At 35.1% G+C, this 15,142-nt stretch overlaps 1 protein-coding gene across 5 annotated transcripts in view; it reads right to left on the minus strand.

The window, feature by feature from the left end:
* Positions 1-6,670: 6,670 nt before the first annotated feature.
* The window catches only part of SLC38A9 (solute carrier family 38 member 9), an 81,759-nt gene continuing 73,287 nt past the window's right edge, over positions 6,671-15,142 (minus strand). For 4 of the 5 annotated variants that reach the window (XM_010966281.3, XM_074358462.1, XM_074358454.1 and 1 more), the window contains 3 exons: positions 14,273-14,421; positions 10,497-10,586; positions 6,671-9,177 (listed from right to left, as the gene is read on the minus strand). In XM_010966281.3, coding sequence (XP_010964583.3) covers positions 9,012-9,177; positions 10,497-10,586; positions 14,273-14,421 — 405 coding nt within the window. In that variant the 3' untranslated portion in view covers positions 6,671-9,011. Of the gene's footprint in view, positions 9,178-10,496; positions 10,587-14,213; positions 14,422-15,142 lie in introns of all 5 variants that reach the window. The other variant, XR_012504287.1, reaches the window with a different exon arrangement.

Genomic DNA, 15,142 nt, shown 5'->3' on the forward strand with positions numbered 1-15,142 from the left:
TATAATTGTTATAACCATCTCTATTTTGCCAAAGAAGAAACTCAGGACCAGAAGTTAAGTATGAATGTGTCATAAAGCTAGTCTATTCAGTAAATCTCTGGCAAAGCCAGGATTAGAAACCAGTTCTTCCATGCCCCATCGAGCACTTTTTCTTACCACCCCAACAGGTATCTAACCAGGTAACCAAACTCTTTGCCAGATTAGAGTGCCAACTCAGCATCCTAAAAGGGAAATTTATTTTCAGTGATTTCTGACAATAGGATGAGAGAAAAGGGAAGTTGAGGCAGTAGGAACTAGGCCCAGCTAGGGTGTAGGATAGCTGGAGAGCTGGAGGTTCAAGGAGCAACTGGTGAATCATTTCCATTTTTATACAGAATGAATTTCTAAAGTTTAACAAGGGACTCAAGGCTTTTTATTCCTCCTTTCTTCTCAACTTCTCAAAGTCAGTCTGATTCAAATGGGCCCTATTCTGGGAAGAAATTCTTAATCACCCAGTCAGAATTTATTACCCCCTCTGTGTGCTCATTCACATCTCCTATTAAAGAACCACGTTAGACATGCATGTCTCCCTAACTATGATTGCCCTAAGGGTGACTGAGCGTTCTCTGTGCACTCATTTAACTGAGATTGCAAGCACCTGCTCTATTAGACAATGCTAAAATCCAGTGGGTATAGAGGTGAACTTCCTCATCTGGCCGGTGAAATATACACACTCAGTAATTACAACATGACAAATGCTACAATAAAAGCATGTATGAAGTGGAGAGCACAGAAAAAGGGGTACCTAAACTACCTGGGAAGCAATTAAGAAAGGTGATTTCCAGGTACTGTCCTGAAAGATAAAAATTTGTCAAGTGTACAAAAGAAAAAGGACATCCCAGTCCCAGGACATAGCATGTACAAAGGTAGATGGAATAACAGCATGGCCAGTGAGAGAATTAGTAGTTTTGTATGAGCTGGAGTGAAGTTGGAAATGTATTAAGATCATAATAAAAAGGGCCTTGGACACCAAGGGAAAGCGTTTCTACTTTATGCTTTAGGTTGGTCCTTCCCAACCTCCAGACCACAGAGCTGTTTCAGTGTTTGTAATGTAGACTGAATACACCTGGAAGGTGTGTGTGTGTGTGTGTGTGTGTGTGTGTGTGTGTGTGTGTGTGTGTGTGTGTGTGTGTGTGTGTGTGTGTGTGTGTGTGTGTGTGTGTGTGTGTGTGTGTGTGTGTGTGTGTGTGTGTGTGTGTGTGTGTGTGTGTGTGTGTAAATGTTTGTAGACACTTTAATTATATATTCAAAGCTATGTATAAGTGGTATAGAGTTAACAGTAGCTTTTCATCATTATTTTTATCAATCAATAAACACTAAATATATAATTGCTATTATATGAGGGTCCAGAAGATTTTACTAATATCAAAAGGGGTCCTTAGAGTTAGTCATGAGAAGTCAGTGAAAGATATTTGTTTAAGAAAAAAAACTTTCAATGCTTTTTTTTTCATAAAACATGATACACTTTAAAACTTCAGAAAATACAGATAAACAAAATAAAAAACACTCAATAGTCCTAGTATCCAGAAATACCTAATGTTCATTATTTGTTATATAAACTTCCAGCTATATATGTGTATAATATACATATACACAAATGTTTTAGATTCTATTCATATTTAATTATAATCTCTTTTCACTTACAAACATCTTTTTGACATTTATTACATATATGCATCTGCATCATCATTTTAAATAGCCACATAGTATTCAATTAGATATTCCCTAACTTATCTCCTACTGTTGGATATTTAGGTTGTTTCTAATTTTTCCATTACAAATAGTAAAGAGATGAATATCTCTCTATGTGTATATATATCCACACTTGTCCAATTACTTCATTAGGATCTACCTCTGGAAGGGAGTCAAAGTATGCAAGCATTTTGAGGCTCTGATGCATATTCCAAATTACCTTCAGAAAGTCTGCACCCACTTTTACACCTACCACTTGTGCATTTGAGTGTTCATTCCCACACCTTTGTCAGGGTATAATAATAATTATTATTATTTTAGTATCTGACAAGTAGAAAGCATTTTAAATTACTTTTCTACTACTGAGGTTGAACTTTTTTTTCCCCTGTAACTGCTTCAAGGGATAATTTACACATCATGTAATTCAATCAATGTAAGTGTACAATTCAGTGATTTTAGTAATTATATAGTTGTGCAACTGTTACCATACATAGTTCACTTATAGAACACTTCTATATCACCCTAGAAAATCTTCCCCCATATCCATTTACAGCTAACCCTTGCTCCCTCCTCCAGTCTTAGGCAACTACTATTTTGCTTTCTACTCCTATAAATTTGCCTTTTCTAGATATTTCATATAAATGGAACCATACAATATGTTGCCTTTTGCATTTTAGCTTCTTTCACTTTCATAATGTTTTTGAGGTTTATCCATTAACACAAATCAGTATTTTGACCTTGAACTTTTTTTCTCTTCATGTTTATTTGCAGTTGTTTCTCTGAGAGCTGACTGTTACAAAGTCCCTTGCCCATTTTTCTACTGGGGCATTGAAGGATTTAACAGAGGGACATAATCAGTGTCATATTACATAAAGACAATTCTGGCAGCACTGTGGATGACTCTACACTTGCATTTCCACATCTAGGACAATCAGTACGTTTACTGCATTGAATTAGGCTTTATCCACCTACAATAAAGAACTATAATATGAACTACAAAATATATATATATATATTACCAAGGAGTAATTATTTGAGTCAATTTTAGTTTCCTCTCCTTAAGAAGTGTCGCAAATTTCTAATTTACTCTCTGAAAGATCTTCAAATTAATCCTTCAAAGCTGATTTTACTTTATTGTAGTAGAAATAGGTCCTTTCTGGAACAAGGTGAAGTCTAAATAATTAAGTGTTGCCTTACTCTAATGTTGCACTTGGTAGCTTGTTGTCTGCATCAACAGCTCTTTAAATGTTCCTAATAATATTCATCAAATAGCTATTTGACAATTAAACAGTATCTTCGACTTCTTTTATTATTTCTGTGAAGTTAAAAAAAATCCCCAAAAAACCACCTTGCAAAACGCCTTCCCAAATAAAAACTCTCTAGTCTAAAAAAGAAAAATGTCCTACTGTGATTCCAAATTAACCATTACTGAATACAAACTCATGCTATTTTTTGCTAAATACAATTAGACTCTTCTAGAAGAGCTCAAATCTGGTAGCAGACGCATTCAAAGCTGGACATATCAGAGTGCTGAAACTTTTTTCATATCTCCTTCAGTCTTTTATATACTGTCTCCATTGTGGTTTGTGGATGATTTACCTTAAAGCTAAAAAAAGCTAAAGCAAGGGCTCCTCATTTATATGGGCTCCTTCCTAATTCTGTAGGTTTTTCCTCAGGAGGGAACTCCAAATCATATACGCTTTAGGCCCCACAAAACCTGGATCTGCCCATGTAACCAATGATCTCTCTCCCCCATTCCATAGGTTCTTTGTAAGTTGGTCCTTTACTTCATGGGTTGAGTGTAGATATATTTCTACACGCCTTCTTTTTCACGATTTATAACAGATATTCTTTTAGAAAGTTTGTCATGTAAGTAATAAATTTAATAACATATATGACTCACCTAGAATCTCATCACTTCAACAGGTCACCCACGTTCATTCTTCGGTGATGCCTTCCAGTTTTTGTCCACATGTCTACACAACTTCATGTGATTATAATTAAAGTTTTATCTTGAAAAACATGCTTCACTTTACAAAGTTTCATTTATTGCACCACTATTCTATATTCATCTCTTCAAAACACATGCATGATTTGGCTACATCAGAGCATTCACAGGAGACAGGGCAGCAGGAAAGGGAGAAAACGACCAGCTCCCAGAGCTCAGGAAGGTGGGCAAAGGACACTGTCAGGGCCACATCCAGCTTGTTCCCCACTGGGTGCTCTGTGCTTAGCACAGGGTCCAGCATCCAGCTAGTACTTAAATATTGACTGAGGGACTAGTTCTGAACTTGACTAACCCAATTTTGATTTTTTTTTTTTTTTTGGTATGGGACTCCAAGTAGAAACAAAAAACTCTTAAAAAATAGCAATTAAATAGCAATTATTGTTTTCCATTAAAGGGGACTCCTGCCCCATTAATTAACTGATTGATTAAACAAGTGTATATTAAGTGCCTGTTATGGCCAAACACAACTGGATTACTTGGGGTTAAGAGAGAGCCAAAGGAGGAAAAATCTATAGTGTGTGCTCTTTCTAATCCCCATTCCAGTCCTGTACTTTATGGCCCAAGATGAGTAAGGAGAATGGAGAAAATTTTAATCTTTTAAAAAGACACAGCCTTATTTTATCTTTGCAGAAGAGTTGAAAAATACAGAAAAATGACATTGGGAAAAAAAAGGAAATTTACTTAAGGCAGAAAATTAGAGCTCTGTATTGCCTTAATGGCTCTGGAAGATTATGATACTAAGCTCTTTGCCAGAAACTGGGCTACACTTTTCTGAAGTGCCACATTCATTCCTAAATGCTTGTAGGAGTAGAAGTCACAACAGTTTATTGTCCAAAAGGGGACAATCATTTTAGGTTTCGGTAAACACAAAGTAGCATATAGCTTTTCCAGGATCAGAACACGAGGGAGGACTCCTTGTGGCTTGCCCTGAGACATGCATCCGTCACTTGAGTGACTTGATGTGATACAGGCGAAGTCCCTTGAGCAGTCTGACCCTGTAAAAGACAGACTCCAGCTTCTTTCTGCTGCGGGGTCAGTGCTACTAGGCAACAGCACTTCCTGGCAGAATTCAATTAAACAAAATCCCAGAGTTGTTTTCCCTAAAAATAATTTTGATTTAATTTCTTCTTCTATATAAAAAGTCAACAAATTACATTTCAGAGAATACTGTTTAGGTTATGAGGTTCCCATCAGGGCTGTTTTGCAATACGTGTTTACATAATCTGAAGCGAAGCCGGCAGTCGACTGTGAAACTGGGGCCAGCCAGGCCGTCTTGTGCGCATTTCGTTTTGGACAACAAGCTCATGTAGAATTCTATTGTTTAGGTGTCAGCTGGATTTGGATTTTGTTTTGGACCTTCAAACTGGGATGAGAAAACAAACCACCACCACCACCGATTCTAAAAAGCAATAGGTCAGTGCTTTGTAGAGAAGACAAGCAGCATCAGTATCTTCTGACTCTGATCAATGAGCTCAAACATTTGACATTTTGAATACTGGCATTTAAATGAGTCAAGGTTTTGGAGAGAAAATGTTACAGAACCTTCCTGTTCGTACTGCCCAACGTGCTTCTCATTATTTCCCCTCTTGGTCAATTGTACTTTATTGTTCAAGAGTCACAGAAGTGAACAATGCAATGTTAAAAATGCAAAGAGAATAAACAGTACACAGAAGCAGTTAAGTATGTCTCATAAAACTTAACATAGAGGGCAATTTGCCAAAATAAAAGCAGTTACACTTTACCAGATCCCACTTGATGATGAATGTATCAAATATCTAAAATTTTGGACAGTTATTAGAAGACTGAAAAAGAATCCTTGCATTTTTACCACTCAGCTTCCTTCCCCTGCCTTCCCTGAGGATCCCAACTGGCAGGGATCTGTTTCTCCTTGTCTAGTAGGCTCCTGGATTATAGTAACTACAGGCATAGTTCCTTTACCAGACTAAAAATTTCTTTAGGATATGAATGTTATCTTATATATATTTGCCTCCTCCAAAGCACTGAACATTGCAGCGTTGGGGCTCAGGGCAGGCTACCCCAAGATATGCCATAGTGGCATATTGATTATTCTGAATTAAAGTTACTGGAGAAATAGCTGGTGGGAAAAAACTGTATAAAAAACACCCTGATTCCCCTCTTTCCCCTAAAAGCAAGAAATATATCTCCCAGGTGAAGGTATCCTCCCAATACCAGGAAGATAGAAAGCATCCTTATCACCAGAGTTAGAGAATCCAAGGCTTAAAAAGCCATATAAACAAACTTTTTAACTTCTTCATTAGTTTGCTACCCAAGCACAAGTTAAATCTTCACAAATGTTTCTTTGTCTAAAAGTGATATATAAACAGCCTGCTTTGGCCACTTCGGGGGTCTCATTTCTATGAGAATTCCATGTGTGTGAATGAAATTTGTTTTTCCTCCTGTTAATCTGTCTTGGGTCAATTTAATTATTAGACCAGCCAAAAGAACTCAAGAGGGATTGGGAGGAAACTTCCTCCTCCCTAACAGTAGTTTATTCAACTATTTATGGAAATGAAAAAGTCAAAATACAGATAAAAAATTATCCTAATGAACTCCAAGTAGAAACAAAAACTCTTCGACCTCTCCATTTAGTAGCTGTATTGTATTTGCAAAATATATTCAATGTAAATAAAATGAAAATTTCCCTTTAATACAGTCCCTTTTTGTGGATAAATTTATTGTTTACTCAAATACATTTTCTGGGTGTGATGATGAAACTGATTTTGGATGATCATTCACAGGTGTTGAATGTCAAAGCATATTTCTTTGCCTTTCTGGCTTAGTGTTATCATACCACATATTCATCCAGAGCCTTTCCAAGGAAGAGCTCTTTAAACAAACCATTTTAAATTTTGTCACATCCTCAGTTGTGCATTAAATAAACTAAATTCAAAGAAACTAAGATTAACCATGTCAGAGCAAAAAGTAAAAGAAATTTAATTAGAAAATTCAAAGAGATGACAGTAGAGAAAGTATAAAGTTAACTGTAATGTGATCGGAATGAATTCTTATCTCATCATTCTAACGTGTGAGCCAGGAAACACACATTCAGAGTTTTCCAACCAAGCAAAATAACAGGCCAAAGGAGTTAGTTCTGTGAGAAGAAACCTAAGAAGGCAAAGTCATCATAAGTCTAACAGAGGATTCTAGAAGTTCTGAATTATCAAGTCTTTTAAAGAAAACAAAAAGCAATTATCCATGTTGCTTTTTAGTTTAATAAATAATACATTCATTGTCATACTCACTTTGATCATTAAACGGGCAAAAATATATGAAATCATTTTTCCATGTGTTAAAATATTCAAGTATATCATTGAAAAAAGGCAATGAAAATTCTGTCTCTGAAGCTTTTAAAGACACGGGAGGCAACTAGGGATAAACAGGGATTAAGCCTATACCATCTCTCAAGGTCTAGCTTTCGATTCCTGTATCTCTAACTGAACAAAACTCTCAAGTCATAAAGATTCAGAGGCCCCCAAGCACAGAGACACACCTTCTCCATGCTTATACTCCTGTTCTGAGAGGTTAACCCAGGAATCTGGACACCAAATGCAGAATTTTATAATTAACCAGCCACTTCTGCTAACAACAACAAAGAACTTCCAAGACTGTCTCTCTCAATAAACATAACTAAGTTCAAGAGGCTATTAGTACATATTAAGATTTGTACAGATGAAATGACATAATGTCCAAGACTGACTTCAAAATATTTCAGTGGAAAAGAAAAAAAGGGGGATAGGTGAGCAATGTGGCAAAGTCTCATAATTACTAAATCTAGGGGATGAATATGGGGGGTTTATTATATTATTTTCTCTATTTTTGTGTACGCTTGAGAATCTTCCTAGTGAGATTTAAAAAAAAAGAGCTTTAGGTAATAGAGTTCATCAAAAATAGGTATGGGTTTATGGACTAGACAGAAAGCTCTGCTAAAAGAAATATCTGCTGGTCCTGAATCTGTGGCACTTTACTAGGTTTGAAAACCATTTCACCTATCTTTCTCAAAGGAAGGAAATAACGCAAATATACACACTATCTTGGGATGTGTATTAACACAAGACACTGTTTAACATTAGCAGAAAATTAGAGAAATCTAACTTTTCCAGCTGAGCATGGAAGCTGTATTACATGGAAGACATGGATTTGGATTTTGGTGTGGCTTTTGGTTTGAAAGAAAAAGAGGAGAGTCTTAATTCCAAAAATTCTGATTCCCTAATCCTCTTCTCAGACTCAAGTAGTTTTTTTAATGGAGATTTAATCCTCTACCCTGCCAGTTATAGCAGTAAGCTAAGAGGGGTGTCCTTCTGGACATCATACTTCAGACAGAGTTAATCCTTTCTTGTGTTAAAGAAATCACTGTCACCCCCCAAAGAAGACACTGTAAAGGAGGCTTCACTCTTTCTGGCCCCTCTCCATTACCTGTAGGGCCTCAAACATCCCTCTCTGCCATGCTTCCTACACTCTTCTCCATTGGCCTGTTATCATATCCTATGCAATCCTCAGGGATCCAAGAAGCAAAAGAGCCCCGTGGGTCTAGGGGGACAATCATAATTGTTCCTATGCAAAATCTGGCTGGGGGAACTGGTACTGGATTAGAAACAAAAGAGGAGCCAGATAGCAACAGACTCTCCTAGTTCCTTTATTTTGTATAAATTTCATGACCATGGGGCCTATACTGACATTGCTTTTTCTTCTCTCTTTTAAAAATAGAGATTAAGGACTCACGTAAGAATTCACTTCACTAACACTGATGTCATGGATACTTCTGTTTTAAAATGAGGTATTTGGTTTACTGTTCCAAACAGTAAAGGTTTGGGCAAGCAGCAGAAATGCTCTAATAAGTAATAAAATGAAAGTGAATCATTGAAACATAGAACACAAATGGGATCTGGCAATACAGTTGCTGTGACACCCTGAGAATCCTTATTGTAGCCAAAATAGACCCACCTACCTCACATCTCTAAAAGCAAAACCCAGCATGATTTTTCCCTAGGGGCACGTATTTCTACTCAGAAAAGACAGTAAAATGAAGAGATCAGTGAATATGAAAAAAGTAAAGAGATTAAGATCACTCTTCCTACCCTTTCCCCACTCTAATAATAATTACCTATTAATGGGCCACTATTTCCCTTGTTTTTAAACTACCTTAGGAAACATTTAGAATTACAGCAACAACAGCATTTACAAGTGAATTTATGTGGAACTGTTGTCAAAGTTCAAAATACCATGAAAGCTCTTGAGACGACAGTTGAGTATTTCACATAAAAAACTGAATAATCAGGTTAGCCAGGCCTAAAATGATGATAAAAACGTGAAAGATTAACTTAGGCCATGTTAGACGCTCTTCTTGGTAGAGGGAAATTATATAGATGAGAGATGGATATATAAATACAAAGGCCAGGCCACAAGCTGCTCCTGAATATCTGCAAAATAAAAGTTTTGAGTTAATATTCATCTTTCATTCTTCTGATTTACAATTGTGGTAAATACAGTACAATTTAAACCTTTCTCAGTCTGATATTGCAACACAATTATTTTTGATTCAGTTGTTGTTGACATAAAGCATTTGAATTTAAAACTTATTTTACTTGCTAAGTTAATATGAAATATTATTTCCTGTTCATCTTTATAGCATCTGCTTGACAAGGAGTTTTTATTCATCTCTCAAATCTCCATAGTTCTCTGTATCTCAGTGATCATGGCTACTTCCTCAGAAACATCTGGAGACAGGCTTCCTACCTTTGATCTTTTATAAACTTAATTATACATCTTGAGTTTCTGAAGGACTGCTAACATCTGCTTAAGACTGAGAACAGATGAGTGCCTCCTTGGCATTCAGCATAATTATCAAGGATAATAAAAATACCTAAACACATAACTGACTGAGGAACCTGCACAAACAGCTTAATAGGAACTTGTAAATCCACTATATTCAATAAGCATCAGGCTGAGAGTCTCCCCTTTTATTTCTTGCTCCTTTCTTAGGTAAGGGTCTTCAGGAAAGTAACTCAGCCCTGCTTTCTACAGGTTAAGGAAGAGAAAGCAGATCATTCTAAATCTCAGTCTTCCATGAGAATCTGAGGTCACAATTTTATCCTCAATCTTCTCAACCTATCACAGTGTATTTAGAGAAAGGATATTAAGGAAAGAGCCATCTGGGATCTAAACTCTTACTTTCTCACTACAATTGACACTGAAATATGTTCTTGAGTAGAAATGGATTAAAAAAGTTAGGATGTAGTCTTGACATATAAGAGAACTCCCAGGTACCCCAAGAAGTTATATATTAAAAATAACTTTATTTCTGGGGCAGGTATAGTTCAGTGATAGAGTGCATGCTTAGCATGGACAAGGTCCTGGGTTCAATCCCTAGGACCTCCACTAAAAAAAAAAGAAAAAAAAACCAAACAACTTTATTTTGGATAAACAGGAATACAGTAGAAAATTATGAGAAAAAGAATAAGAGAAAGGGAAAGGTGCCTAAGGCTAAGGGTTAACAGGGCTTCTGGAGTCAGGAATAAGCAGAAATGGAAGATAATAAACATCTTAAGTGATACCAGGGAACTATATTTGAGTGTTAGCTGTTTTAAATACAGGAATTTCATATAATTAAATCAAAACAACAACAACAACAACAACAACAACAACAACAACAACAACAACAACAACAACAACAACAACAGGAAAAGCATAAAAATCAAGACCAATACATGAAGCGGCAAAGTTCTCTTACAGGCAGTACCTTATGATTCCTCCTATGTTTGGGTAGAAACAGGACATGATCACTCCAGCCCCCACAATAACTAGATTAAGAATCAGCACGTGGAAAATGCTAAAAGTTGAGAAGAGAGTTTGGAGGAAAGAAAAAGTGTAAAAACAGGCAGATTATAACAATTAATATGAGAATAAAATTCATTATTATCATCTTTAAAATAAGAATGTCTTAAACTTGACAATAAAATTACAGCATAAATAGAAAGCAACGATAGTACTCAACACTGGTGATGGGACAGTGATACTGGCCCTTTTGTGCAATTATATAAATAGGTTAAGTTTTGTAAGAGCAAACTGGTAGTGTGTATCAGGGTTCACATTCTTTGATCCATAATTCTTTTTGGATGGACTATCTTAAGAAAATAATTAGAAGAAAAAGTTATGAACAGATACTTGTGAAAAGACAGAAGCATCCTATATACAGCAGGGTAATAATTTACTTAATGGAATATATGAAAAAATTATTAAAAATAAATAATAACTGTTACCTGGATGGTAAAATCCATCTAGGCAACTTGGGGAAAAGCAAGCCAGATTTTTTACTACATAAGGAAATCTGAAAACATTTGAAAAAATATCAAAAGGAAATATACTGAGAAGGCAGTGATTGTGTTACAGTTTGGGATTTGGAGTAATTTTTCTTCTTTTCTATATTTAACAAATTTTATATGTTTTACAATATTTCTTTGTGAAGTGTTTGTTTTACTTTTACAATTAGAATAATAAATTATGTTAAAGAAAAGGTAAAATGGGCAGGTTTTTATTTTTCCAATTCAATTATTTAAAGCTATTTGGTGTTTACCATGAATAGACTATCTACTAAATACTTGAACTAGATGTTAACAATTCAAAGTTTGGGAATCAATTTTGGACGCAAATAAACTTAATGGAGATGGAATGTGATGCTCAAGAAATAATTCCATTTCCCAAAAAATGATTCTTAAAAGCCAAATCTTTACATCAAAGCAACCTTTTGAGCCCAAGTTATCAGAAGTTAATTAATCCCAGATAAAGATTACAGGAAGAATTAAAAATAAGGAAAATTCTTTACACAAATAAGTGGTTAGTAATATATCTCGATGAATTACAAAGATATTCAGGCTTCCAGATCTTACTATTTATCCAGAAACTCCAACCTTAAAATTGCTTCAGAGCTCTCAGACATTGGCTGGGCCTTTGTTATTTCTGTATTGTAAAAGGAAACAACTTTGTGCATTTTCCAAAGCAGTGGTTCTCAAAGTATAACCACAAAACCTGGGGAAGTTCCCAACACCCTTTCAGGAAGCCCTGAGGTAAGAATTATTTTCTAGTCAGACAAAACATTACTTGCTTTGCAAAAGCAATGGTGGGTAAACCGCTGCCTCTTGGCATGGATAGGGGCAGGTGCACCTATTTGCATTCTCTACTGTATTCTTTACTGTCAAACACTCTTAGAAAAATAAAAAAAGAGTTTTATTAAAAATTGTCCTTGATTAAGGAGTAAATCTCATACTTTGAATATGCATCTTTTTAATATTCTGTATGATCAAACAGGAAGTACACAGTGAAGTATATATGCTGCATACTGAAGTACAGTGGTTGTCTGGAGGAAAAGTACTTGTGCAACTGAGCTGGGGTGCAGCTGGGCTGTTGTTTCCAAAGACTATTTTTACTTGAAAGGCAAACAAACTATGGTTCTTCAGACTTGGGTATTTGACAGACATTTCCTTGCAAATGAATGATATGATCTTATCACTTCAAGGAAAACAACTGGTAGTATGTGTTGCCAATGATAAAATTTGAGCTTTCAAGTAAAATTAGAATTTTGGAGAGCTTGTATTTCCTACCATGAGAGCTGGACAGTTTTCTAATATTTAATGACTTTTATATTGAAATTGGTTGTGATATTAATGAATGTGGGTTTGACTTTATATAATGAAGTGTGTGAACATTGGAAGATATATAGAACTCAGTGAACCAGTATTTTCCAAATGACTAAACCTGATGTTACAAAATCATGCAGAGGTAAAAGAGCCAAAGTGTAAGGCAGGCCGGTGGGTTTTAATGTAACTTAGTTTTGGATTCAACTAACTTTGAACAAACTGTCACTTGTCAAGGTTTGGCATAATATCAAAGAAGAATATCCACAATTATCTGAAAAGGCTATTAATAGTACTCCTTCTTGTTCCAACTATGTGTCTATCGAAGGGTAGATTTTTTTCATATATTTAAATGAAAACAACATATTACAACAGAATGAATGCAGAAGACAGCGGAATCCAATTATCTACTAGTAAATTAGACATTGAAGAGTTTTGAAATGTAAATGTAAAAAAGTTTTTTGGAAACAGTTATTTTTCATAAATGTGTTATTTATGTTAACAAGTAATGGTTTTACTGCTTTTTAAAGAAATTAATAAATATTTCTAGAATTCTCAGTATTCATTCTTCATATGTTAAATATTGATGGATATAACCCACATGAACTAAAGTTCCTGGGGGTCCTCAATAAACTTTAAAAGTATAAAGGGGTCCTGAAACCAAAAAGTATGCTCCAAAGTATGCAGTCTGTATAGTACTTGTAACTGTAGGATAAATGATAATGTTCTTGGTAGTAGGGTAAGAAACGTAATGTGAACACAAAGAGAAATTCCAGACATTTTATAAGAAGAAAAAGCATTCGAATAGCCAACACTATGCAAAAAAGTGGCAGAAAACAGGAATAATGCATTTACCTAGAATTTTTTACATCTCTGCCTTCACTGTATATACTTTATTTTGGTGAATGTAAATACAGCATGGGGTATAAACACAAGAATCTTATTTTTACTGAAATCCAATGTGAGAATTGTAGCTGCTGCTGTTGTCAATGCTAGGGACCTGGTAACTCCTGATTTTTGCTTTTAAAAGTTTTTGTTTTTAAACCTACATATTTACAACCATTTATTTAATAAGGGGAAAGATTCTAAGTTCACTTCAAACAAACTGGTTAAGACCACTTGTTTAGCTGGTTACTGTAAATGTAATTTTTTTCAGATTTTATCCAAAAGTTTTATTTACTTAAAATCATTTATTCCTAATAAAATAAGTGACAAGGACTAGGTACTTTTAACTAGAATGAATCTATAATAAATTCAGTGTAAGAGTAGGAGTTAACCAGGTGTCCACAAGGAAGTTTCAGGGAAACCCTGAAGCCATATATGGAAACTTCTCTTGGATGAAGGTGGCTAGCTTTGAATAGATTTTCAAAAAGACTCACAACTCCTCCATCACCAACCAGAGTTCAAAAATTACAGCAATAGGTATAGAAGAAAATAAGAATTTTAAACTTGTTATGTATCTCACCTTCAATCCTAAACAATTATCTTTTATGTAAAACTGCATGAATGTTAATATACAAATAAATATTAATAACCAATAATTAAAATAGAAGAGCTGCTTCTTATTAGCCAGCACAGGTACTATATATAGTATTAACTTCTTGGTAAAGAGAAGATTAATAGCAACTAAATCATAAGATAAATATAACTGGTATCAGAGCCAACATAACTACACAGGAAGGAATTAACTTTAAATCATTCTGGACAGGGAGTGGCTTCTATTTTTAAAGCTCTTCTGAGAAAAGAGCACCAGCAATCTATCCTTAGTAACCATTTTCATTAGGCAAATTTTTATAGCAAAAGGATCAGTCACATTTTAAACTGACCTGTTTGCCCAGTCATTTGTTGCTTGGCACATCTTGCTGGTCAAGAGAAGAGCCCTTACCTAGGATAAACGTCACCGAAGATATGGCCCAATAGCTGAACACGAGCCAAGTAGCCTAGGAGTGGGTATACAGTCATCATCTGGAACAGCAGGAATATCCTTGCAATGAAGGACAGGATGTCACTGCTAGGGAAGTTGTCTAAAAAGTTCTAATCCAAGAAAGACAATAAAGTGATGTTACAAATCAAATTCAGTATCGACAAATTTATAAAATGGATTTTTTTGCTTATTTTGAACACAGGTGCCACTCAAATTGTGGTCTGTGGACTGTCCACAAACTGTTAAGAATTACTCTTCAATAAGTACAGAAATTGAACGTGTTTGGAAACTTACAGAAATCTGACATTGCTGTATTTTTATTCTATTTTACAAAAGTATCAGTCTGCAATTGATTTGACACTGAAATGACAATAAAGAGAAACTTGTCCTTCACCACCTGCTCTATAAGGTTCAAGAATAAATTTGTTTTAATATATTTAAATAGCTAATTCAATGCTATTTCATCTTCAATAGTTCTCTTGCTTTTCCTCCTCTTAAGAACTGCAGCACTTTCAAAGAAAAGATTACAGAACAAGGTGAGATTATATCTTATCACCTAGTATCATTATTATGTACAGCCTATTAATAAATAGAAAATGATTTATTTCTATTTCCTTTCATGACTCTTTTTTCCATTTTCATTTGGCATCTAAAAAAAAAACAACTATTCAACTCAGATTTTTTTCCTTTCAAATACAAATACCACAGATATTCTTATTCCCAAGGGAGTGGGCTTTCTATGAGATTGTTCACATCAGGGGAATTTTCAGCAAACATTTAGCTGCCAAAGAACTTCTGGAACCAAGGAAATCAAGAGAACATTTCAAGCTA

This window comes from Camelus bactrianus, chromosome 3, assembly GCF_048773025.1.
Source record: "Camelus bactrianus isolate YW-2024 breed Bactrian camel chromosome 3, ASM4877302v1, whole genome shotgun sequence".
Lineage (NCBI taxonomy): Eukaryota > Metazoa > Chordata > Mammalia > Artiodactyla > Camelidae > Camelus > Camelus bactrianus.